We start from the raw sequence: 27,318 nt of genomic DNA, 5'->3' as shown, positions 1-27,318 counted from the left end.
CCTGGCCTCTCTCATCTCTCTCTAAACTGTCTCCCTGATGTCCTGATCGCTCTCTGATCTATTTCTCTATCTGCTGGGTGGATGCTAATATGACATATCCAACCTCTAAAACAAACCATTTATTTTGAAACTTGGCTGTGTCAGAGTATTTGATGCATCAAACATTAAAATGAATGTATATTTGGATATTGGGTACATCATGTCTTGATATTAAATTATCTCCTGAAAAATGGATTGATTTTTAACTGGCAGGATGTATGTATTGCTTCCTTGAATCTCGAGCATGAAGCTAGTCATAAGGGAAGACTAGAAAAGGTTCTCTATGAAGCAGAGACAGAATTGCTTAAGGGCTATGAGTGTTTTCTTTATATTAATAAATTCTTTTTTGTGCTTAAGGAAAGAGATTCTGTCATTCTCTTCTGTTATTATGTGACAATAATACATTAATCTTCTATGAGAGATACTTATCCTAGAGATAATATTTAATTAATGTGCAGAGAAGGAAGTTTAAGTGAAAAAGGTACTTTAAAAATCATATATATTTAATAACATTGACAGAGATATTTCAAAGTCCTTTTTTTCTTTTTGATATCTGGATCATTTGCATACACACACGCTGAAGCCTAACACTGTGAGTATCTGAAGAAAAATGACAAGCTGAGATATACTTTTAGAAAGATAGATTGAGTGTCCATTCATGGTTAGGACTGTGATTTTTTCTGCCTGAACTTTCCCTGCCGCTGTTCATAGACCAACCCATAGGAAAAGTCATCGCACATTTCTTTGCAATCCTCTAAATTCAAACCAGAAGGCAGAGAATCCTTCCTCTTACAGAGTAGCTCCTGTTCAGTGTGCTACTCGGAAGCTTGTGGGTCTGCATGCAGAAGCCTGTGGGTCTGCAAGTGGCTGGTTATCGGTATAAATGCTGCATGAATGCCACGCAATTGTTGCCTTCCTATCAAATGATAGGATCAAGTACTTCTGCAATTTTCTCCTCCTCTTTATGTGAAGACTGCTCAGGGAAGTCCTATTTTTTTTTTATTTTCAAATTCTTCATGAGATATTGCTAAAATATGTGGACTCCTCATCTTTTCAGATTTTGAAACAAGTATTGACTGCACTGCAAACATGGGAACCCAAACTTTCCTCTCCTGACCTGTATCTCTAAGACATTTACATACAGATATCAAGACTGCAGCCCAACAGGAAAGCCAATGACCTTCATTTATGCATGAAGATTTATGACTTCTAAGAAATTCCAAACCTTCCCAAGACAGCAGCAGTGCTCTACCAGTGAGTCAAAGACCTTAAATATTTAGCGTTTTACATTAACTTCCACTTTTGAGAGAGCGATCTGGCTTTTTTCCCCTTTGCCCGAATAGCCCTTCTTGGCTTTCTTTTTTTTCTGATATCAATGCCAGTTGAACAAAAAGTAAAATTCAAACACTGGGAAAACGCATTTGATATATACAGGATAAATTAGATAAAATCTAGATAAATCTAAGGACCACGTTAGACAAAGAACTATAACCTGGGGTTTTCTCAGAATGGTGAGGCACATCTAGAAACATAACTCAAATTCTCAGATGTGGTCCACTATTTCCTCTGTTTTCCTACAGCGTTCCTATACTCCAGTGTGCAGAGCATTGCCTTATAAGAAGTTCTGGACAATCTAAAGGAGAAATCCCAAATTAAGAACAGTCTTGGATTCCACTCTAATGTGAATCTCATGCAGCAGGATTTCCATCATCTCTGGTTGGACAATGAGGGGGCCTCAAATTGTTCTCAACTTTGCCAGCTTCTGAAGGCATGCAGTGATGCAGTGAATATGCCTGAGCATGACACTGACACTGCTCGGGAAACATCAGTAACATACAAAGCACATTTCTCAGTGCCATCTACACTCTTCAACCCTGTCTGCTGCTTTGTTTATGTCTTCTTAAGATTTTTCAAAGAACTTGAGAAAACTTCAGCCTTTGCCTTCAAGTTCCTCTGTGGTCTGGTTCCCAGAAATCTAAATGGACACCTAATGCTCCTGAATCAAATCTATAATTACCAAATTCGGTCTTCCAGGATAATGGTCAAACCTTCTCTGTGCACAGCACTTTGTTTTCAGGGGAAGCTCAAGGACTTGAAATGAATTCCAACAATAGCTGAGGAACATTCCTGGGTTTATCACCTCTGGCTTCACCACATTCAGCTGCAAAAGCTAAGTACATTTCTGTTATCTGCCTTTCTCTTATGCAAATATAAGGAATACACATCTCTAAGAAACCCCTTCGTAAAGATTTTTAAATCCAAATGAAAACAACACTTTAAAAGGGAAGTGAAACAAAGAAATTTCCAACAAAGACAGGCAAAACCAAATGCCCTTATCAACAAACATGGGGCTGTATTCTACAAGCTTCTCCTGGGAGGAAGACCAATTTGTGGCAGTCACTAGTCATGTTTCTTAATGTGTTACTGGAAGGTGATAAGATATGATGATAAGGAGAGCAGTGTAAGAACCTCTATAGAGCAGAAAGATTTCATTGACTGTGATGTATGTCACTGGTGATAACAATGAAAATTCGCCATGCTTATAACCACCTCACAATGCTAAAATGAACAGATTATAGGAGTGGTAGGTGCTTTAGTTACTACTTAGCTCTCATGAAAATGGTATTTAAGCTGAACAAGCAGTCAGTTTGGTTGCCTCCTCCATGCAAAAGTAATGAAGAAGGCAACGACAAAAGGACAGGTATGTCCCGTATTTCTGAGTTGAACGAATTAATTTAGATTAGTGAATAACATTTTCAAAAGCACCTAAATGCTTCAGGCTTTTAAGGCTCTCTTCAAAGTATATTTACTCCACATAATACTGTATATTACTGAGACCCCAGAGCTAGTAACTAATGAGCTAGATCCTGTGTCACCTTGTTGAGAAGCAGAATTAATTAGTCCAGCCATAATACCGTACTACCAAGGGCTTTGGCTTCTGGGATCCTCGCTAGTATGAGACGTATAAATGTACTCTCTTGGAGTTTTCTTGCAACGCTCCATTACAGCGCATAAACATGCCTTCAAGCACTAGGACTGGTTACACTGATTGAAGGAAACTCAGGCTTTTACAGGTAGCTAAGTTGCTTTTGAAAATAAGAATTGGGCACCTCTGAAAAAAATCTACGTCTGAGATACAGTACTTTGGGCAGAGATCCAGGCAAGAGGCTACAAATCTGAAGAGTGGAGTTTAGTACTTGATGTAAGATTTGTGCAAGCCAGATAAAAGAAATTTCAGTGGCTTTTCTGGATAGATGCTGATAATTTTCAAGCTGTTAAAACAGTTCAATACACAATTATCCTTTACTTGGTAAATCTGGTTGAAGACTGCAGTTGTGATCCAGTATGGCTCCAGTATGTGCTTTGCAGTAAGGAAAAGTTCCATACTCTTCTTAAATAATGGTGTTCCTCTTGCAATTGCTATTTGTAACAAATATTATTTAGCATACCAGCTCTTGGCTTGTACATTTTTGAGAATATTAGAGTCTCCTGGATTAGAGGTTTGACTTCAGTTCACGAGCTACTCTGAACTTCTCCTTCCTACTACTCATTTTCTTTCTGGAGGAAAGTGGTGGAGCTTCTACTCGCCCTCTTTGCTGGAGCAGGTTGCGAGTTGGTCATACTGCATTTTTGCAACGTTTTTGCAATGGTTGGTTCTTTGGATAATTAATTTCTGAATCTTTTTTTCCCCTGCTTTTTTTTTTTTTTTTTTTTTTTTTTTATCCTGTGAGAAGGTTAGACTCCATCTGTTAAATATGGTGGCACCACAGTGGTTCTGAACTTCTTGTTGTGAGGGGCTAATTGAATATCATTTTTCCGTGTTGCAGATGGTAACTGTTCAACTTTCACCCCTGTTTTAAAAAATGTAGATGTGGATTTCACAATTGTTCATGATTGTGGGTATCCAAAATTTGTCAGTGATCACTGCCTAAAATAGACAAAACAGAGAAGCCAGCTCTAGTTTTGGTATAACTAGCCTCACTTTTTGCCCCTGTCCATTTCAATGAAACTACCAATTTGCATGACCTGAGAGTTTGGTCCATACATTTTTACATTTATGCCACTGTGGCTAAAATTGAGGTTAGATAAATAGTGCAGTAAAATAAAGACAATCAGCAAAAGTATGTTAAAAGAATTATTTATCTTTTGTTTCAAATTCACATGGGAGGTAATTAAACAAACAGCCTCCTTGATGTTTAGCTGTGGAGAGAGGAAGTCAGTGGAAAAAGAAATCTTCCCTTACAACTGACCTTTTCTCATGATATGTGCCCTTTTCTTCCTGCAAACAGCAGAACTACATGTATTCAGCCCAGTGAAACTTTGAGGGGCAAAATAGAGTCAGACTCCACCCAGCAGAAATTCAATATATTAATATGAAGGTCTGTCAAAACATATTCTCCTGGTAAAGGATTTTCCAAGGAATGTTCTTAAATGCTAGTATTATTTGAGTGTTACAATCTGTCCCTCTAGCCTCTCCCTCAAAATGTGCCTCTTTTTTATTATCTCAGGCTTGTCATGAAATTTTCTTAATATATACTATTCTGATACCACCAACACAGGTTTCTGTCAGTCTTAGCCCTAGGAAGACACTTAGCAGTGATTATTTAAACAATTATTGTTTAGACTTTTGTGGACACTGTGAGAGCTAAAACATTAGTGGTTAGCATGTATCAGAGCTGCAGAGCTGAAACAGATGTAGCAATGATAACAGTTGTTAAGAGAAAAGGCTAATGGACGTCGGACAGCTGGAGAACAGTATGGATTGCACACATTCAGGACTTTGAGGAGTGTTACATATTACATGGCTTTGGGCCTCCTAGGACTTCTGGGAGAGTCGAAAAAAACCCAAAACCAAAAATACCCAACAAACGTCCTCCATTTAAGTCCCATGAGGAGGCACACCTTGCATTCCCATTGATAGCTGCCAATTTTATTCGTTAGTGTAAAAAAAGACCCAGGTCACATGAGAGTCTCTCCGTACCTTCTTGGAGATGACTGCTAATTTGACAATGCTAACTTTGTACTTTGACCTGTAGCTGTCAAGAGATTCTTGCATCTGTAGTTCAAGACAGGTGAAAGTTTTATAAACAACGTTGAGTATACGTACTCATTTGGTGATCATAGCACATGCTATCAGCAAGAAAAAGGAGGAAAAATTGAACAAGAGCAACAGCAAAAAAAAAAAATAAAAGGCATGTATTAGTCCCTTCGATTGTATTTATACACAAAGTTATACTGTTGTCAGTGAATATGTACTTCAGAAATTTAACAGAAACAGTGTAGACCCCTGTAAGGGTATCCATTTCAGTATTAGAATTTCTTATTTCTATTTAGCTGAAACCTGCTCATAGTCAGCTGAAATGAAACTGAAACAAAATGTTTACAAATAAATAAATAATAAAATCAGGCTCTCCACTCAGGTTTTTCTCATCTGTTTAACTAAACTGCATTAAAATCCACCCTAGCTTTTAAAAGTGTATTTACCTTTGGAGGGGAGATAGCCCTAACTGAACATCGTCAGAATAGAAAGAAAATGCTACAACCACCTTTTTCCACACCATTTTGTAGTTAGCTCACCCTCCAAAAGAAGGCAATGGCCTCGTCTGTGGGAACGGAGCGGTCCTAGCTCTGTGGCCTATCATATGTTTTCCAGATTGTGGCCTCGGCCACTTTAGCCAAGACAAGACAGCTGCTATGCTTAGAATTATAAACCCAGTTTGCAAGTATTTCTTACCACTTCGGAAAAAAGTATTTACAGAAAACAGTGAAAATAAGAGTACCTATGTGTACACATGTAATATTTGGGAAGACGGAAATTTCCTTTGGAATGAAAGATACTTCAGTACTTTCCAAGCCAGTCCACAATGAGGACAACGCTTTTTAAAAAAATCTTATTCCCTGTTTTTATTGCACATGACATAGTACATTGTACTGTACAGTGTGTGGTGACGAGAAATTCCCTGCTTATTTAATTGTGATCCTTCAACGAATTTGAAAGGGAGCGCTTTATTTCTATTTCTGTAATTTACTGGTTCTTTAGCTGATGATTTTATTAACTCTTGTATTTGAGAACTGATGCTTAACAAAAAAAGAAGAAGAAAAAAAAGGCCCTTGGCAGTATTGTGAAGGCCTGGAACTGAATAATGCACTTTAATAATGAGGGATAGAGCTATGGCTTTTGCTGATGGCTGTGACCGGCTCTGTGACCTGATTATGTCGCAGAGTGTCAGCAGCTGAGACACTACAAAAGGGAGCGCATCCCATCAAATCTATCTCCATTGTAATCACTCGCACTGCTGAGAGGCTTGTTAGGAGCAGGGAATCCATCAGGCCTCATTAGCACCATTTACCATCAAGAAGCTCAAAGAGCAAATGTGTACCCTCTCATCAGAATAATGAGAACCAAAGTACTCCTATTATCTAATTGGATCAACAATGCCTCTCTCTCCATTTAGTTTCCTGAGCTACTTGTGGACTACAGCTCTCAAAAATTAGTTATTTTTGGTTAATTGCCAGGGTGGAGCTGTGCTCCAGGTTTTTCATATACAGAAAGTTTTCACATCTTAAGAGCAAGGCATGGGCACAATGAAGCCTGAGGTCCTCCAAGGGCATTCTTAGAATGTACTGATGCCATCCCAATTAAATTCACTGTACAATTAAAGTATGTACTGTACAATTACACCATACATACTTAGGTTTTCCTATTAACCCAACAGGAAATAGAATGTATTGTCCTCTTTAACCACAAGACAGTTCATATTGCCAGCTCTTATCATGCTACTTTTTTACTCATTATGGTAAAATCTTATTTTGCAGTTGCTGAATCAGGAAGTATTCTTCTCCTATTAGACAACTCCCATCTTTCCAAAAAAGAAAGGAAACTTACTCTGCACCCGTAGTTAAAAATGTATTTGATCCTGTTGAAATCGAGGGACTTACACGAATGCAACTGATAACAATTAAGCATTATGTTTTAGCCGAGTTGGAAGCTGTCTTACAGGTAGCACTTATGGAAACCAGAAGTATCAACCCTGCTTCCATATATCTGTGGTTCATCTCCTTACAAAGATTGACAAAACAGCCAAAGTACACATTTCATTTGCTTAATAGATACAGTAAAATCCACTCAAAGCTCCTAATATTATATTTCATTTGCAATAACAGAGTGAAAAATAGAAATGTCTGGTTGTTACATCTCTGAAGAAACCAAGTGCAGCAATGGCACTAGGACCCTATTGTAAGGGCAGTCTAAAGCTGAGTGTGTAGACAGCTTCTCTTTGAAATGAGTGTATTTACTGACAGGGTGGAACCTAGCAATTCTACTACTCTGGCCTTTAAATTTAAGATATGAAAGCCCACTCCTGCAAATGCTTCCTGGAAAGTGCTGAGGGCAAAAAGAATGTAAGCAGCATTACATGGGCCAATAGCTCTTCATAATATGCCTCTGAAAATGAAGATTTGATTTAAAGTCCTCTACCTGTACTATATCAAATTAATCAGGTGAACTAATCATATTATTCCAATGGATGAGATCTCTTTGCTACAGTGGTCTTGGGGAGCTCTGGAATTAAGGTTCATATTGCCTTCCAAAGCCAAAAAAAAAAAAAAAAATCATACCATAATTGTGAATTCAATAATTACATGAATAACAAATATGCTTTATAAATGATTGTTAATATATATAATTTTGTTACTGTGATTGTAAGAACTCCTAGACTATTGGGAATTAAGGCCATGCCATATGTCATTTAAAAGATCATTTCCCTAAATTTGCCATAGGATCTTGGATTTGACCTATAGCTTAGTGTCTCCAGCGATTACTGATCACCATATATTTAGGTAGACAGATGGACATTTACAAGCTCCAAATTTCTATAACAGAAGCAGCGTATAATTACAAAGATTGCACACACAAACAGTCTGGTAAGTCATCCAGCCTTATATTTGCAGGAATGAGTTTTGGGTGTCACATTTGTGATTCTTTGAAAGGGGCAATTTTCAAAGGGTAGATTCTTAACATACAGTGGAAATCTGGCTCCTTAACGAGTTCAAGCAGATAATTCAGAAATGGAGTATCCCAAATTACTATACACTTATGCTCCGAATTTTGAATAAATATACCTTTCTGTTCTTGTGTACTTGCTATGATTTTATTAATTTGCAGGGAATGTAATTTAATTTCTGAGATGTAGTTTAATTACACTGAGTAGTCCTGTTTTGTAGACAGATAGCTTCAGAAGCGTGCTCTAAGCAATATAGGTTTATGTTGAATATTACAAAAATGGGTGTTATATTACAAACTTATTATCGATATTTATCTATATTGTTGCAAGGTCTGCAGCACTGGTTATAGACTGCAGAGGAAGCAAAGGAACATTTACAACAACAAGTAATAAAAATACATCGCTTATTTAAAAGAGCTAGGCAAACAGATAGATTCTGTGATTTTGTCCAACAACAGGGAAGATTCTTCCTTTCTCTTTCTTTACAACCTGTGGAATTATTGGACTTTACATTATGTGTGGAATAAACAAGACTCAGCCTAAGGGAATCTATAGTTTCATTCAGTGATATCTTCACAGTAGTATTTATTTTAAATATATAATGAATGGCCACACTTCACTTACGTTTTCTGTGGAGAACGTGTAAAGGGAAAACTATCGAAAAACTAGTCTGGGTTTGTATCTTCAGCTCTTACAAGGAACATCTTTGGTGCCACGTGCCTCATGCGAGTGAGCCATTTCTGGAGCACAGATAGAAACAAGCAGGCTTCTAGGTTGGAGCTGATCTGACTATGAGTTATAGGTATTATAACCAACTTTTCTTCCAAACCAATACCCCATCCCTCCAGAAATCTTAATAGGCTTTTGAGAGCCTCCATTTAAAGCTGGCTGCATAAAATGATCCTTTGATGAAAAGGGATTGAAACAAGGGTTAAAGTAGACATTGAAAGGTTATTGTAGAGGGCACATTGTTCATACAATCCTCCTTTAATATGTGTGGTGTGCACCTGCGATAAGATGATTCATTAGATAAGGCCTCACTTTGACAAGCTCCATCGTTCAACCCTCGGGGTAGTGATGGAACAATTCTGCACCCACCCAGTAAATATAACAAGGTCAGCATTTTTTTTTCCTGGGACTTGGATGGTGATAGTGAAGCTCAGGATGCATCTTTGTTTACGTGTTATGTTAAAAAAAAGGGAGGGCTCCTATAAAGTGTTGTCTTTTGCTTTTTAATGGGCCAAAATTAAAAAAAAAGTCTCCCCTGTTCTAGTTAAATAACATGGTGATAGAAAATTACCAGGAAAAAACCTGCTCTTCGTGTTTTTTTCCCCTATAGTAAACAGTAAGAGTAGAAATGAAACTTTAGATTTGTGTGTCATCCAAGCTGCATCATTTCAGTGAATGTTTACCAGGGCCGAACATCTGTATAAGCACTGTGGATATCACCATACACCCAATTTGTAGCGTTTAGAATAATGACATTCAAATTACTCAGTTACCAGGTCCAGTCATAAGTTATATTGACAGATCTGTTGCAGTGACTTTATGTGAAACAAGTAGTTGTGTTAAATTTAGCCCTAGTACATGCAATAAAGCATGACAGTGGCCGCAATCTGAAAGCTACTTAAGCATGCTGCATCAATGGAATTATTTATATATATGTATGGATTCAGATGTGTATCTTTCTGCATCATATTAAGACTGAAACTGAAATAGTTTGCAACAAATAAAACAGCTTCCAAATGCAGATAACACACAATCTCTCTTTTAGATGCACCATAAATGCTGTTCAAGTTTCTGTTCAGAAAATTTTCTTTAAAGTGAAAGTCTCCCAGATTTGCATTACGGACTGGGAGATTCATTGCAAATTGCTTAACTTAGTTAATCAGCAAATGAGTAAGCCACCCAGTTAAATCCATCTCAGGTACTTGATTACAATTTGTGTTCCTTTACTTAAAACACTTAATACCTTTTTTAGAAATGAAGTAATACAGAAATGCTACGATTTGCAAAAAAGTGTAGACTTAATAGTACAGTAGCACTTTAATACAGTTGTCTGTTATTAGGCATATATAAGTGGAAGACGACAGCTGGTCTGTTTGTTAAGGGTTGTTTGACTTTTAAAATACCATGTTATTGCACTATTATGATCTTTCCAAAATAGAACTAAAATAAAACAAACCCTAAACCTTTTCTGGCCTCAAAACACTTTCTAACAGCTCCTGACTTCCCCCCAGTTCTCAGACTTTCCATTTCTTGCCTTATCTGGCAAATCAATATTTTTTTATCTTCAATATGTGCACTTTTAAATTGCTGTCATACCAGCGGAACTCATTTTTGTCCCAAGATCAGCCTGCCATCAGAATTCACTGTTTGCTCCATCTTCTACTCACCTGTCCTTGTGCATTAGTGACGAGTTGACCTGTGACCCCTTGAAGACTGGAGAGGGCATTGCCAAAGGCCTGGGAGCTTGCTATTGAGCCCATGGCTGCTGCCGCTGCGGCCGCTGCTGCTTGACTTGCTAGCGGATTATTAACCAGCTAAAAAAAGAAAGAAAAGATCATGGTAAAACCCTGGACAAACACAGAAACACAGAGTGCTAACTGGATAACATAAAAGCGATTGTGCAACATGGGTAAAAACCTGCCATCTCCAAGAGCTTGAGTAGTTTTGAGAGGTTCTTGTTTCTGAGGCTTTGGTGTCTTTGACAATGAATGGTTTTTAAAAAGCCAGAGGAAATTCCATGTCAATATTGAAGAAGAAAACTTTCTTTTTTCACTCTTTATTATTTTTTTTTTTTAATTATGCTTAATGTGTTTCTTTAGGTTCAATGTGGTAATGCTGCAGGTGTAGCAGCCTAATGTTGCTGTAAAGAGCAACCAGTGAAATATTTGCATTTGATTTGAATGGGAGTGAGATATTTACTTGGGGATATTCAGAACAGAGACCATTTTACTAATGACCCCAGAAATAAGAAAAACCTGCAGACCCTTTTAATTTATATTGTTAAAGAAGTGGTTTCAACATCTAGATAAATCACAGCACAGGACTCAACCCTGTGATTAAGTTCAGTAGAAATGGACTAAAATTTCAAAATTAATTTGCAAAACATAGTATTAAGCAACTTACTGCTTCTCAACTGCTAATGATTAATTACGGGACTCAAATTTTCAGGCAGTGGTTGTACTTCCCACTTCAGTCCATTCTACCTGGGTGCTCCATATAAAGCATAGAGCACAGTCACTGCTTTCACCATAGGAATCCCACAGAGCAACACTCCTAGCAACGCTTGGGTTTACCGAACATACAAAATGTGTATTTCTCTGCCAGAATCAAATATCCTTTGGGAGATGGCTTGGTCACTGGGTTATTGTGAAGTTTATATTTTCTCATCATTTTCTGAGAATGGACAAACTGAACCAAGCACACAGGGATGACAGTAAAAAAAACCAAAAACCACAAAAATACTGGGAGCCATCATCACTGCGACAGCTGTGCTGTGAACAGTCAAACAGAGTTCAACAGGCTGAAAATGTATTTTAGAGTGGTTTTACCCACTAAGAATCATTGCATTTTAGCAGAGCTTGCAAAATGTGCATTGTCAGGGTAAAGTAGCCGGAAGTTTGAGAGGAAAAAAGTCTGGGGAGAGCAAAGACTTTTTTTTAGGCTGAAGCTAGCTCAGAAAAGCTTAATGTTTGAGCTGAAATTAGTAGGAGTTCTGAGTCCTTAGATGATGAGTAAATTATCAATCCTATAGAAATGGAGAGTCACAGACACTGGTAAGGGATGTACTCAACAGACAGGCTCTACTTCAAAACAGGTTATAAAAAATTAATCAGTGATTAGTAGATGTTTTAAGCGTGTTACAGATATGAGTAGTGTGTATGTTATAGATGCTTAGAAGCCCATCAGTAGAAGATGTCAGCTATGGTTATAATCTATGCTTTTAAGAAACCTACTTGTCTGTTGAATGTTGCAAAATCTACAACAATTGATTGGTCATACATTAAAACATCGATTAATCATTCATTAGCCCTTCATGAAGTATTTATAAATGGAACCTTGATATAAAGTGTTGCCTAAAGGGGCACCTTGGGCACATCCAATCCCTCTAGAAATTGTAAAGTAAATAACTAAATAAAGATTAGTAGCAATGCTGGACAGAAAAGACAACATTGTTGGGGAAAATATTTTGATTTAGAAAAAAATGTTATATGAATCTCCAAACCCAGTCTGTAGCATCCCATGGCAAGAAAATCAGAAATAAAACACAAAGGGGGAATCTGCAATGCCTGCTTGATTAGCAGTCCTGATGTGCTGTGGAGAGCAGAGACAGGCACAATGACCAAGCAGAAGCTTGGTCCCTAAATGTGGAGGGCAAGCAACAACACTGACTGCAAAAGGTGTGAGCCTAAATGCAGTTGCATGCATTCCTCAGTGACTTGGGTGGTGGTGCCTGAGCACAGCAGTATAATGCCAGACAACAGTATAGATAAACTTGTCAGTTTTCTGTTCAAAACAGTGACCTTTCTTTATTGTCCAGATCAGACAGTACCAACCCTGCCTTTCTCCGCAGCACTTCATGGGCAGCTCTGGGACTTGGAGTAATTCCCTTGTAGCTGTAAATACTTGGAGGAGAAAGGGGCAGCAGCAAAAGTGTAAGACTTTCAGAAAAGACCTTCTACAATCTTATTAGGAATGCACAAATTACTGCACCGATGAACCCACAGCGTCTGACTGCAGGTATAAATGATAATTTTTGCACGGTTACCTGACGTCAGCTAATAAACTACGCTAGCTGCTATAGTTTATGGCTTCAGTTGTGTATAGGAACAGTTACTCGGGGAGCATAAGTAAGCTTGTGAATCTGGAAACTACAAAGGGTTAAAACCTTCTAAAAATCAAACTATCACCTCCTAGAATCTTCTTCGCATTCTTCTTGCTCCAGTTTTCAAAAACTGTACGTTTTCAAACACAACAATAAAATTTAATTACAACAAACCCTGGAGACACTCAGGATTGCTTTTAGTTGCATCACAGAGATAAGCTGCTTATTAAAAATGATGACAGAGGCTATGATATGCAAAGGTACCCTGGGTAGTACCATGTTCCAGGAAAAATCACAGTGAATGGACCAACTTGCAGGGTAAGAGACTTCCAAGAGCGTATAAAAACATCCCTATCTATTCATAAGTCTGATTAAAAATGAGAAGACACATTTTTCTGTGAGCGCTTTGGGAAGCTGTTGACTGCAAGTTACACTCTGGTAAATTGACCCTTTTTATATCGTATGCAAATTGAGGATGGAGAAACACACCTCATTTCATTATGTCTGGACACCAAGGTGACTTCTAACACATTATATCTTGCTTTTATTTTAAAAATAAAATCTCTGACTTGAGAGGAATTTGTAACTGAAAATCTATGCGAATTTTATCTGTGTTTAGGTAGTGCAGGTTGGATCCCTGAGAACACTTATTGGAAATAGTAGAAATACATTATGAAAGATCCCACAAGGGGCTCTTCCCATTTTGTTTCTGTATTTAAATAATGATTTATTTTGGAAGGCTGAGACATTTGGAGCTGTCAGTTCCAGTGCCCAAATTTCTGCTCCCACTCAAAACACCGGCCATAGCAGCGGGTAATAGCAATCTTAGTTTAAAGTGACAAGCTAGACCTCTCAAAGATGCCTCTGCTAATGACATGATTATATGGGAAAGCAAACTTTATGAGGAAAAATCTTGTAATAACTGAGTAGCTTCAGTGCATTTTTCTGACTTTTCAAAGCTGAACTTTTAAAGGAAAAGCATATGAAAGTTTTTCTGCTCTAGCTCAGTGTAAAGCAGGTGCCATTCCACTGCAACAAACAGAACTCACACAAACAAAACTAACCTGTAAAATGATGAGGGTGAAGGAGACACTGCTTACAAGATCCTAAAACTGTGATATGTGAGATAAGAGTTTCTAGGGTTAAGAAACAGTCTTCAAAAAGAACAATTTCAAGAGAAGGATGGTAGAGTCAATGCTGCAAGCAGCTTTCTTGAGAGCCACAAATACTTTTTTCCTCTAGAAGAATACCTTCTTCCTCTCTTTTTTTTCCAATGCTAACTTAGTATCTCAGTGAACTTGCTGTGAGAAACTGATCAAGTATTCATGTATTGTTGAACACAAAATTGGATTGATAGCCTACACAGGAACTTTACTTTTCTTTATACGGGACATATCCTACTTTCATTCTCTTGGTCTGGAAATCAGAGAGGCAGTTTTACTCATTACAATGTCACTCATTCAACAAATATAAAGAAAAAACCAAATGGTTTGACTGATGAAAAACCAAGGCATTTCAGGATGCCAGAGCATCATATGAAAAATGGGCCTGTAACCTGAAAAGTAAAGTCACTTTGTGTAGAGCGAGTATAAGAATAAAGTTAGATCTTCTGTGTTTTCTAAAGGGCTTGTGGAAGAGGTTGAGTGAATATACAGTATCAGAATGCAGCAATGGAGACTGGAAGGACATATTGTGGAGTAACAGCAGGCATAACTTCATTTTACAAAATAGTATCAGTGTTTTTTAGGAAGGCTGTTAAAAAAAATCGTGTTCCTGGATATCTCCTAGAGATTAAATTAGTGTAGAAAAGCAGTATATTTGATTAGGGCCCACAGATCCTCAGTCTCTTATGTTCTTGACAATCCTTTCTGTAGGGAGCATCACACTACTAGATCAGCTACTGAGAGTGTTTGCCTAAATCAATGCTTTTCAAGGGAAAACAGAAAAATCCTTTGATTTAAATAACTAAAAGTTGAGAAAAATTCAGCAATGGCTCTCAATCAGAAACACATGGCATTTTTTCTTTTCTATCCAGACTATGTGAAGAATGATCACAGAAATGAAATTTTTATTAGCATGGCTTTTGCTGTTGTAGGAATTTGTAACTGAAAAATCTATGCGAATTTTATCTGTGTTTAGGTTATGAGAGAATTCCACATTAAAATCTCATTTTTTTCACAGTGGCTCATGAGACAGATTCTGGATAGTAGTCACTTTGCCTTAGGGGAAAAAGACTGTTTCAAACTGAGCACAGCTCCTGAGGGTATTCTGGTACCATCTTTGTAACTGTGACCAGTGTTATCATCTGTGTTGGGTGTAGATGGTGAGGTTTTGGTAGTGGGGGAGCTGCAGAGAAGGGGGCAGGGGTGAAAGAGTGAACACAACAGAGGGAACACCAAGAGGAAGGAGGACGAGGTGCTCCACAGCAGAGCAGGTGTCCCCACTGTAGCCCTCAGAGGATCCCACACTCAAGAACAGATGGATATTTCCTGGTGAGAACTGTGATCCATGGAGAGGCCACGCAAGAGCAGGGGAAAAATGTAAAGAGGAAGGAGAGTAGAGAGGAACGGTTATGGACTGATCATAGGCCCCCACGCACCCTGCACCGCTGGGAGTGGCTAGAGGAGCCAGGAGTGAAGTTAAGTTTGGGAGGGAAAGCAGGAAAGTTGTTTTAATGTTTGTCTTTTTGTTTTTCACTAACTGAATCTCTTTTAATTGGCAATAAATTAAAGTTAATTATCCTGAAGTTGAGTCTGTTTTGGCTGCAACAGTGATTGGTAAGCTCTCTCTCTATCTTGACATATGAACCTTCTCATCCTATTTTGTCCCCCACCCCACTGAGGCAATGAGCAAGCAGCTGGGTGAGCATTTGGCTATTGGCCAAAGCTAACCCACCACATCATCCCCTTATGATAACTGTAGACTATATCTAACAAGAACAATATGCAAGTGTCTTTGATACCTTGAAGACATCGAAGCAGAGCATTCCAACCTAGATACACATATGCTTGGTTTCCAAACATGAATAGATTGAAGCAGAAGTACAATTTCCCTGGAAGTCCCTAGTAGCTCTTCTGGCAAATTATTTACATAGTTTTAATACTCATATTCCTAATTGTCTTCAATATGCATATATACTTTGTAACAGTTGATAGCTCCCTGGACCTAAGTTGAATCCCCAAATCCCTGAAGGAATCTTAAAAAACACACTGGAAAGACTGCTTCAACTTAATCCTGGGAAAGCTCCTAGATACCACAGCGATGAGAGCCAAACAAATATTTGTAATAATCAACAATAAGAAGACAACCGCTTAGCATTTATATAGAATTTTGCAGCCAAAGTTTTCAACTCTGGGTTCCTGAGCTCTGCCAGTTTAATTTATTTTTAGTGTCTTAAGTAAAAATAAGTCAAATTTTCAAGAAACCTGTGAATGTGCGGATCCCAAGAAATGCAAGAGAGAACACGTAGGTAACATAAACCAAATGAAGTTAATTTTATCCAGAAAGATACTATGATCAAACATTTTGGAAACTCTGTATGTTTTAGATATCAGTTAGGGACTTTTTTTTTTTTGTTCAGGCCCTCCCCTCCCTTTTTTTCAGTTTATGATTTTATGTAATAGGATAATTACAACATTTAACTTTTATAAATGAACAACAGGGTATAATGTCTAATAAAATGGCTGTCATAGAGCCTAATCATGCATAACACTGAAAACATGCCCCAGCAGGCAAATGTTTGAAGTAAATCCCAAATTATGAAAAGAAAAAAAAAAAAAAAAAATCAAATCTGTCAACATTTGTTTTTTGTACAGTGCTGGGATCTTATCAGCCTATAAACTATACAATGTAGTTACAAAATCCAGACCCATCCAAGAATGTCTAGTTATTTCAAAACTGCACAGGTCTATATTTGCAAATGGATAAATGGTGAGAGTTCCAAATAGGCTGCTTAGACAGACATTTTATTGTATGCATATATATCAGAAATTTATGTGCAGGGTTCAGTGTAGAGACAAGGATATTGGAATACTGAAAGCACCGACTTGCCAGGGACACTTAAAATATCTGGTTTTCACAGACACTTAATCTGCTCATTATATACATTTATTGTGGCTGAGCTATTTGCTGTCTAAATCTATGCTGAATTTTCTATCAGGAATAAGTACTGATAGTGGTATCACTGATGTGACATGACTTGATTCAATGCAAAGTGACACGACCTGAGGTGATGTGAAGCACGCAGTGCTCATGTACGCCTTGATATGACACGGATAGAGGAGGATGCACAAAATTTCTCACAATATCTTTGTAAACAAGGTGCTGCTGGTCAAATTGGAACCAGTCAAAAAACCTACGATAACAATTTACAAAATAAAAAAAAGGTGTATTTTTAACAGGGCCATGGCAAAGCAAGCAAAGAGCAGGCGTCATTCCCAGATCTCTAGGACCAAACTATTGTAGACATGAATAATGAAGAACACGTTAGGGCACAGGCAAGGAGTGAGTGGAAACTACCCTAGCCATTTCATTTCTGCTCTGTTAGTGACGGATAGAAAAGAGAGGAAAGGAAACTGAAGGAAAGGGATCCTGTTTGGGTCTAACCCTACAAGACAAGCTAAGTTTAAGTTGTCAGCATGTCTGAGGCTGGGTCTTATAGTTTACCATAAAGAAGAGCGAAGATATTTAAATATATTTAATATATTGAAATATAAATAAGTACAAAGAATAGCAAACTGACTCCTTTAGCAGCAAGTCAGTACTTGTAGACTACCCACAGACTCTAGTCCTGTGAGTTCCTGGCTGTCCGTGTTTGTAAATTACAAGTATGAAATATTCCAGATCCGTATAAGCTGGTGCAGCCTGTTCCAGATTTTAATTAAACAGAGTCATCTTGGTTTAGTCTGGTTAGTTACCTTTGTATTTAAGCAGTCTTTAAAATATCTACCACTGTTTATTATATGCATGGTGTAAACATACTGTAAACAAACTATCTCATCTGACTTGATGAAATTTTGTATTGCTACCAATCATAACTTTATTTGTGCCCATAAAAGAGGAAAGAGTTCAGAAAAATTGTCTGAGTTCTCTAATTTCTAGAAGTAGCTCATGTGTGCTGAGAGTGAAAGCCAAGAGCATCTCCTAAACTTTCTGAAAGGGGCTGCAACTCAGCTCATTTCAGGTTGATTAGTTCCTCGGTTCCTGTGTTTGTCTATTTTAGAATGATTTATCTGGCTTCTGAAAGATGCTTTCCCCACAAGAAAAATGGTTACTTCAGGGCTCCCTTGCTGCTAAAAAAATGAACTCTTATCAAAAGGAAATTGCCATCTGTCTTCTCGGATAAGAGCCCAGCACTTGAGTCTCAGTGATCTAGCCTCTGTAGAAAGTGTGTCAACCGTGAGACACACCAAATTAATCTCCTTAATCTAAAACATTTATTTGCCTTTAATTTGAATGTATGAATGGTATGTGCACATGTAAATATGACCATTTGCATATATAAATGTTAAAAATGCAATGTGAGGTCACATCATGCTAATAAGATGCTTCACGTTGAGTATTTGAGAAAATATTTCTGAAGCAGTCCCTGTTTTACAGTACAATATGCAATCTTAGCATACATGCCTGGAACTGTTTATTCAAATATTCACATTAAAAATCAGACTTTTAGGTACAGACCTTCTCTTTGCACTTTGAAGAAGAAATCCTACTTAATACTTAGGGACACACTGCTGACTGAAAACATATATAACACTTCTTTAAAAATTCTATGCCAGCTGCTCTGCAAAGATCCTAATTTTTGAAGCTGGAAATTTATCTGGACACTTTCATTTATTTCTAATGTAACAGCGTCACCAAATAGGTGTGCCTCCATGTAAGGTAGGTGCTTACATTGAAGTCTTATTGATTTGAATGTGAAAAAGATCTATCCAAAACTGGAATTATGTGGAATATTTTTCTTTCCACTACTTTCGGCTCCAAACTTGCCCTTACTAGATGATACAGATGACTCCCGAGTGCAGTGGAAAGATTGCTGGCAAAGATACAAGTCAGTTCCAAATCTAAATCTGGTTCTGAATCCAGGTATCCAGAAAGCTGGAAGGATTTCATCCTCCACAGTTTTGTCAGTTGGCCCCAAAGTCAAAATGGCATCAACACTGTAATTAATACCACATGTTTGAGAAGTTCTCTCTATTTTCCAAGTTTCATGGAGAATGTATGAGATACCAAATGAATTGAGACATTGTTTTTTAATTAGATGTTTGAGTTTTGGTGAAATCTTAGTGTACAAAGTGACATTTGATAAGTGTGAACAAAGTTGAAGGAAGCATTTAGTTTGAAAACCTTGAAGTCAAAACCACATTTCTAATAAAACAAATATAAGGGGTGAGTGATAGCCACTAAAAAAGAAACCTGAGTGAAAGTGTGTGTGAGGGGAGAGGGCATGCAAAAAGGATGCTCTGTTAACATTTTCCTTGGGGCGTTATTTTATTACTTTAGTACAGTTCTTAGTGCTCAGTGCTGGGCTGGGAATGTGACTGTGTTCAACTGTTTGCTGTCTGTGTGCCAATGGGGAGGTTACTGCTGCTACTCCTTTCTAAAGATAGAGCAACGAACACTTATGATCCTGCGCTCCCCCTCCTCGCGCCAGCACTGTGTGAGCACATTGCATCTCAGATAGTAGCAACGTCCTGCCACAGACACCTCTGGGAGGCTTAATTTGACTGTGAACATATAAGAAGCCACCAGAAAATGCAGGACAGCACGTTAAAGCCACTGTTCACGCATACATACACCCACTGTTCTCTTTTTCACCAGCAATCCTGCTCCGTATATAAAGCTACATATAAAGTGGTAACAGTTGAGTATTTAACACGCCAAAAATTGTGCCCTCGATGCAGCTCCTACAGAAGAGGAAAGGCGGAAGGGTTAACAGTGTAATGCAGCCACATATCTAACATTTCCACAGAGAACCCTCTCTCCTCACAGGCACTTCTGCCTCCTTTGGTGTCAGCAAGAAACTTGCTCCACAAAATGAGCTGCAAGTCCTGCCCCAGAAGCAGCACTGCCAGAGTATGCTTATGCATGCTACGTGGGGCTGGGCTGCCCTCAGCATCAACCAGGTGATCCCAGGTTTAATTTGGTTTATGCTGTTCTGAAAAGCGTACAGAATATTACCAATTATTTTAAATTTACTGATTGTCTTGAAAGCTTTTATTTTTATTTTTATTATTTTTTTATAATCCAGCCGTGTCCCACCTTTCCTGTGGCTCCTCCCTGGGTTTCTGTGCAGGGCGGGTATAAATTTTTTGCCATGATAGACTGTCTTTCAGCTTTTACCTATTTGATTCCTTTTCTCTGATCTCTTATCTCCAGTCTCAGCCACTTTACTCATGTCACTCTGGATCTGGTCACAATGGGTTTTCCATATGAAAGTTCACACAGAGGTGCAAAAGCAGCAGAAAATCTACTGTGTCTGTAATGCTGCCATATTAATTCCTAATTAATTTCAAAGCTGTATTTGAAACTCACATATTTCAGCTCAGCAAAATCAAAATAACGTCAAGTTGCCAACAGCAAATAAAACTTGGAAATATAATTAAAAACATATAGGCTAGGAACGTATTGTTTCTGAGGTCTTTGCAATTGCCACTGTGCTAGGCACTATAAATTGATGGCAAGAAGGTATATGAAACGGAGATCCTCTTATAACAAAAGCATAGCTGCACATTGCTTGAGGTAACAGAAGAACTGCTGTTAGCTGAATGTGAGTGATGACTGCAAGTATAAACTGAAGAAATTTTTTTTGCTGCAAGGATCAATTCCAAATTGGTTAAAATCTGAGGCTGAGATCCTGAAAAGGCTGCTTGAAGTTAGCCTGCATGCAAGTTCTAATGCAGTCCGGGGTAGACTTGAGAGAGTTTGTGTTATAGTGTGTTCTTGTGACTGTGATTTTTCTACTTCAGGGATAAAGACAGGGTATGACTTATATTCCACGTTATACATGTCATTACATAAGATCACATGCAAATATTAATTTATCCCTATGCTGATATCACTGTACTTTAAACAAAAGTCATCACAAGGTTTAGCTCCTATCATCCTCTTTCTTTTTGTGTGGAGGCAGAATGTCAGAAATAATGCCTATGTTATTACTCAGTATCTGCTACAGGATGAATGCATAGCCTGGGAAAGTCTAATTATCATTTACAATAAATAATTTCCTCCATATTTATTATCAATGGAAATCTACTCATAGACATTCAGCCAAGGAATTCTGCTATATGGGCAAAAATATGTACTATCTTTTTCAACAGCAGCACAGCTTACAACCTGAATGTCTGTAGCTTTTTCATTAAATTCATTATTGCCTTATTGTACCTAGACTCTTGTTCGTCTATAAGGCACTGTCAATAGACAGACAGATGAATTTCTTCGTGTTCTAAGTATTTTCTACTTTTATCTTTGACCAGATTCACAAAATATTTATGGGCCCCGTAGCAATTCTTTTGCTTTACAAAACAAGGATTTTTTGTGCTAAAAATAACATAAGTTCCGAGTTCTTGGTCTGATTCTGATTTCTCCCCACCAGGATATAAATCTGGTGTAATTTTAATGAGGTCAGCAAAATTGTAATTGGTTAAAACAGAGGTAACTACTGTCAGAATCAGCCTCTTCCATTTCTTATTGGCTTCAAATCTGCAGTAAGGGGGGAATGATACCCTCATTTGAAATACTAGAATTAGCTAATTATACTAATATTTTCTTTAAATTGAATAGTCTCACCAAAAGCCTGATTTTTTTCTTTTTTCTTTTTTTTTTTTTGCACTTATGCCACTGAGAAGGTCACTAGAGAAGCTATCCGTTGAAGTCAGAAGTCAAAACATTTACACCTACAACTGTGAAACTAATGGATTTTTCTGTTTGCAGACTGAAAAATTCCCACAAAACACCCTACTCACCCCCTCAAAAAAACCACCCAAAACAATAACAAAGCACAGTTCAGGCAGACCTGCAGTGTAAAAGAATGGAAAAGAAATAAATTTTAGGTCACATGAAACATTTAGTTCAGAACAAAATGATTTCTTGAAAGGAAATGTAAAATGGATCACCCTCACAGATGGGTTTTTTTTATAAATCGAGTAGAAACACTTTATTTCAAAGAAATCAGTCTTACGCGCCCTTTCCTATTCTCACGCTTCTTGGGGTGGGAGGAACTTATATGTGTTCTTAACTATTTGCCAAAACATACCTTTGGAAAGGGTGCAGTCTGCAGACTACTTTGCAGCCACTGGTACTGTTGGTTGCTACTGGTAATTCTGGCAGTAAAAGGGGTAAGCCAAGAGACAAAAATGATTTTGCAGACAATCTCATCAGACACTGGTGCTGTTCTAATGCACCTCCAACAAGGCAGAAACTGTGATGAATCCAGCCTGAGTGCAGTTAAGGCAAGACTTTCACTACACCTGTCACATTCGTATTACTTGCACATGCAATGAAACAAATACGCCCTATAAAGTATGAGGTATGCGCTGTTTGCTTTCCAAACTTAAAGCTGAATATATCCCCTTGAAAAGAGAAATTTCCAGAGGGCACTCGCATGGTTTCTTACCGTGCCAGGAGAAAACAGATGAACAGAAAAGGGATGGCCTAGTTTTAAGTAAGTGTTGACTGAACACAAAATGAGGCTGCGGTCATTCCATGTTGAATTGTTTCCTTTTTCAACAATGGTAATCAGTGGGCAGGTAACACCTTAGTTTCACCTCAGAGAGACAGACAAGGACTCTGACTTGCACAAGACCTGGTGAACATCTGTCAGCTAGAAGAGCCAAACAAGATCAGCAGCCTAAACTAAACCAGAAGTTGTTACTTTTGCCTGAGTCCAGGAGCCAGTTCTGTGGCTGTAGCTGCAATGTGAGTATGCTGAGGAGGAATTTCCTTCCTCTCTCCTGAAGACCACGAGCTGGCTGAGCATGGCAGCTAAGGCAGCTGAACCAAGATTTGCAGGGAGCAAGGGACCAGGGTCCTTTTGTTCTCTATAACTCAAGGGGACATTTCCACTGGTGAATCCCTCACCAGGGGATATCAGAAATCTTCTCCCCACTGGCCTGACAAAGACCTAGTTTAAAGCAGATCTACCTGACATACTGTTAGAACTGCAAAATATTTCTTTTGATTTAAAAAAAATTATGCTGCTTATTTAAGTTAATGTCAGTGAAATCGGACCTCTTTCTTTGTTCCTAACTAGTATTCATCCAAAAATAGTGTGCCTCTTAAGAGCCATCAATGCAACAGGCAGAGTCCCACAGAGGTCAGCATAACTGTACCAGATTAAAGCAAGGCAGAGTTTAGCACATTGATGCTGGCTTGTGAAAAATAAATCAGAAACTTTATGGATATTAAAAACAGTGTTAAAACAGGGTGTTTTATACAGTAATTATAAGGTTATTTCTCAGTAATTCAATCTACTGAGGGTGAAAATATCTTTTTTATTGTTGCCTATGATGGTAATAATTCTCTCTGGCATCTGTAAAAGCAACAATAGCTTTTCATTGATTTTGCTTAAAAGGAAAGTTCAAGGTTAGAAAATTAGTATTTCGTGTGGAAACATGAAAAACTTTCCAAAGTGTATGTGATGGAAATAGTAATAATTATGTTTGAGGAGAAAGTCAGTCCTGTGATCAGGGTCCCTGGATAGAGTTCTAGAAATTTCATTAGTGTTCCAATTCTTCCATATATTTTAATTTCTTTAATTTCCTGTCTGAAAAATGAGAATAATAAAAATCCCTTTGTTTCATCCCCTTTGCTTGTACGTTTTCCCTTTCGATAATACACCTGAAAGTCCACTAGGACTGGATGACATATGCACACATACCAAGGCAAGATCCGAATTAAAATCAGTTTTCTTGGTTCAAGGTTAATCTGCATATGGAATATTTCTTCCTGTTTGCTGCACAGTTCCTAGTGATTTTGTATTGGTCTAGTATTTGTGTAAGCTGGGCAGTTAAGCTACTGCCATAGTATATACAAAGATAATATAAAGACAGGCCAAAAAATTCCTCTAAGGTACTGAAATGAATGAACACCTAAGTGACCAGTCAAGCTGCTCACAAAATGTAGGTCTCTAAGAAGCGTGCAAATGGTAAAAATAACTACAAGTGGCTATTTCAAAGTGAAGGCTGACTTTACGCAAGGAAATGGTATCTCCAGGAGAGCACAGTATATGTCTAGATCTGCTGCTGTTTATAAATGAACTGATTCAACTGTGTTGGCTTACATTATCAGAACACCCTGCATAAATGAAAACCTTGTCTTCTCTCCAAAGTTGTGATCTGACAACGTATGTGTTCTCTAGAAAACACTAATTTTACCATTAATGCTCTGGACACTTTTCATAAGATAAAACAATTACTCAACTTGCCACTGCAGTGACGGGGAAATCCCCGATGTATCCTACCATTCTTTCTGCTTTTCTGTTTATTCACACTCTGGTAGTAAATGTCACATATGATGTCTTCTTTTATCAAGTCCTATTTTAAAATGAATTACAGTAACTCATATAGTGCTTACTTGAGCTCTAGACTTATCACTCTATATTATTATGCAGAAAAGATGATTCGCTTGTATAAATGACCCTCATCATAGAGCTGTTAAAAGACAATAAAATCAGGGAGAAAATTGTATGTCAAGCCACAAGAGCTGTACTACAGAGTACTACAGGCCGCTTATTTATGACTGGCACTAACTGGTCTCCAGGTTGGCAGGCAAAGATGAGTAGCCATGGATGCAAGGCCTCAACTACTCATCCTTACAAGTGGCTGTTGTGAAAAGAAGGGCTGAGGATACTAGGGAGCTCTGCTTCTGCCTCTCATCTGTCACTGCTGGGACACAGACGGTTTTGCCTCCAGTTGGAGCTGCTGCTCCCCACATCACCAGCAATGTCTTGGGGATGGCTCCTGCCCCAGGAAGGATGGCTCTAACTGCCCTAATTTGTTTTCTTGGTGTGGCGATTTTTTTGGTGGTTTTGTTTGGTTTTGTTTGTTTGTTTTTTAAAATTTTTATTTTTGTGTGACTGTTGGGCAGATATTTTTTTCAGATGTTAGCAATCCTACTCCCCTTCAGGGTACTTTTACTAGCCAAGATCCATTTTTGCTTCCTCGCCACTACCTTTTCTTTGCTTGGTGAAAGAGGCTGGAGAGTCAGTAGAGACCATATGCTACTGCATGCTACCCCATGGAGCAGTTTGAGGACAGGGTGCCTTTGAATCTTCAAAACATATTAATTAGCCAGAACTGAAACTGGAGGTGGTGCTTTACTCAGGTGACCTCAACAGATGATGTTGTAAGGGCATCTCAAGCAAAGATTTTTCTCACACAGCTGAGATTTATGTCTAGTGCTTACTAACTATTCTTTATAAATCTCCTGGATTGCATATACAGTAATGAAGGCAGTAGGAAAAAAAATGATTCTTGGGCTATCCTTTACCTCCAAAAGTGAGTAAAAGTTTGGAAAAACCTAGTACAGCTGAAGGCCTGCTCTTTGCTTGCACCAGTGTAAGTAAGGTAAGAGTCAAGCCCTAACACTATAGATCCAGAAACTTAAAAGTAAAAATAGATGGACGAAAAATCAAATTACAGTATACAGAAAAAACATGCATCAATAAAAAAAAAGGAACTCCACAGCAATGTTGTACATGCAACATATTTGCCAAACCTGTATAAAAAATGTCCTTGAAGCCAAATTACAAAAGACAACCAGCATAAAAGGAAAACTGAGAAAAAAGAATACAAGAAACAAACAAAAAAGCAATCTCAGTTGGATTGGTTGCCTTTAGGACTGAGCCCTAGAAGTCCCTGACCCTTTGTGTGCATGCGTTTGTGTGTAAGCAATGTGCAAGACAAAATACGTGAAATGCAGGATTGCTCCATAAACTTTAATGAACAAATAACGGGCTAATATAGGCTACCATCTAATGTAGGTGATATGCTATATCAAAGAAAAAGCAAGAAATATGTCATATATGCATTTCGGAATGTTTCCATTAGCCAAGCAGAACACAAGTGAAAAAAATGTATATAGAGATTAATCTCACCAACGATAAAGAAAATTACAGATCTTGCATTATGTTTACAGAAGCAAAGCACTGCTGAGCTAATAAAAGAAATAACTAATTCTAACATATCAACACAAGAGTGCTGAAACATAAAAAAGTGGAATCACAAGAATGAGTATCGAAATAATTATTTTAAATCAGACACATGACATACAACACATCATAAAACCACTAAATCCTAGATTAGGAATAGAAGAGAGAAGAATATAGGTAAATCAAAAAACTTGTGTATTTCTGTCATCTTTCTGCATCTTATGAAGCCTATACACCACTCCTGCTGTGCAGAAGATCTAGGAGAAGAGGTGATAGGCATACATAAGTCATTGCATACGAGATGAGCCTTTAATCTACATGTGATGATCTTAGAAACATGCAGTCTTTTTGACTAGTGTTCTTTTTAGTTTTACAAAATAGTGTCACAACTATTCTGATATACCTTACATTAGTACAGGAGAAAAACACTTGCAATAATGCTCCTCTCCAGCCCATATCCTGTCACAAAGCTATAAAAGTGTCCTGTGTGGGAATAGTTAGCCCACACTGCAGTCACACTTCTGTCTTCTTTCTACCTGTTTGGGAAATGCCCCCAACACCTACTTTCAGACACTGAAGTTATAAAGCCAATCACCGTTCATTATCTCTGTAGTTGGTAAAGGGAAACAGATGCTCTAGGGAGTAGTTCAGAGCTTACAAGGCCAGGCCCTTTTCTGAGCTGTCTTCCAGAGAGAACTCTTTTTCCATTGACCATGGGGGCAACCGAGCCGACGTTTAAGCTGCTCAGTTGGATGGCACATACCAAAGGACCCATTGCAAATGTAGTTTTGCAGTTTTCCCAGGTGTAGGCCACACTGCACACCAAGTCCTGCTGCCTGACTTTGGACATGTGTATGAGTTACTTAGAGGTTTAGATTTGAGCAGAGAGAGGTAAGAACCTGCATTCGGGGCCTACTTCTGAGCCCTAGCTATATAGGACCACACAGTCTAGCTCCCAAATGACACATTTAAGTCAAATGATCATTAAGTTACACGGCAACGTGACTGTCTCTGCATCTAAAGCAGAATGATAGATTCAGGACCTTACAGCTCTCATCTTTGGGAACCTGTGACCAGTCTCTGAGCACATACGCTGACTATTTATAATGAAAGCAAACTGCAAAGAGCAGCAATGCAGAAATGCTCACCCAGGCCACAAAGCCCATTGACTGTGCTAACACGGTACTCCCCTTCTCCCTGTTTTTCATTCAGCCTAGTTATCCTGGGTAGAGTGTCAACGAAGACAGAGCCCTGCACCAGCTTCAGTACTGCTGCACGGCTTTGTGTTGCACAGGGCA

General features: G+C 38.2%; 1 protein-coding gene across 2 annotated transcripts in view; it reads right to left on the bottom strand.

Moving 5' to 3' along the window:
* Nucleotides 1-27,318, bottom strand: part of POU6F2 (POU class 6 homeobox 2) — a 315,511-nt gene that overhangs the window by 46,012 nt on the left and 242,181 nt on the right. For both annotated transcript variants that reach the window (XM_086468248.1, XM_086468249.1), the window contains one exon: nucleotides 10,439-10,585. In XM_086468248.1, the coding sequence (XP_086324374.1) occupies nucleotides 10,439-10,585 (147 nt within the window). The remainder of the gene's footprint in view (nucleotides 1-10,438; nucleotides 10,586-27,318) is intronic.

The sequence above is a fragment of the Leptosomus discolor genome, chromosome 7, assembly GCF_034619465.1.
Source record: "Leptosomus discolor isolate bLepDis1 chromosome 7, bLepDis1.hap2, whole genome shotgun sequence".
Classification (NCBI taxonomy): Eukaryota; Metazoa; Chordata; class Aves; order Leptosomiformes; family Leptosomidae; genus Leptosomus; species Leptosomus discolor.
The sequence above is the reverse complement of the archived record's forward strand: the minus strand, read 5'-3'. Positions and strand labels throughout refer to the sequence as shown.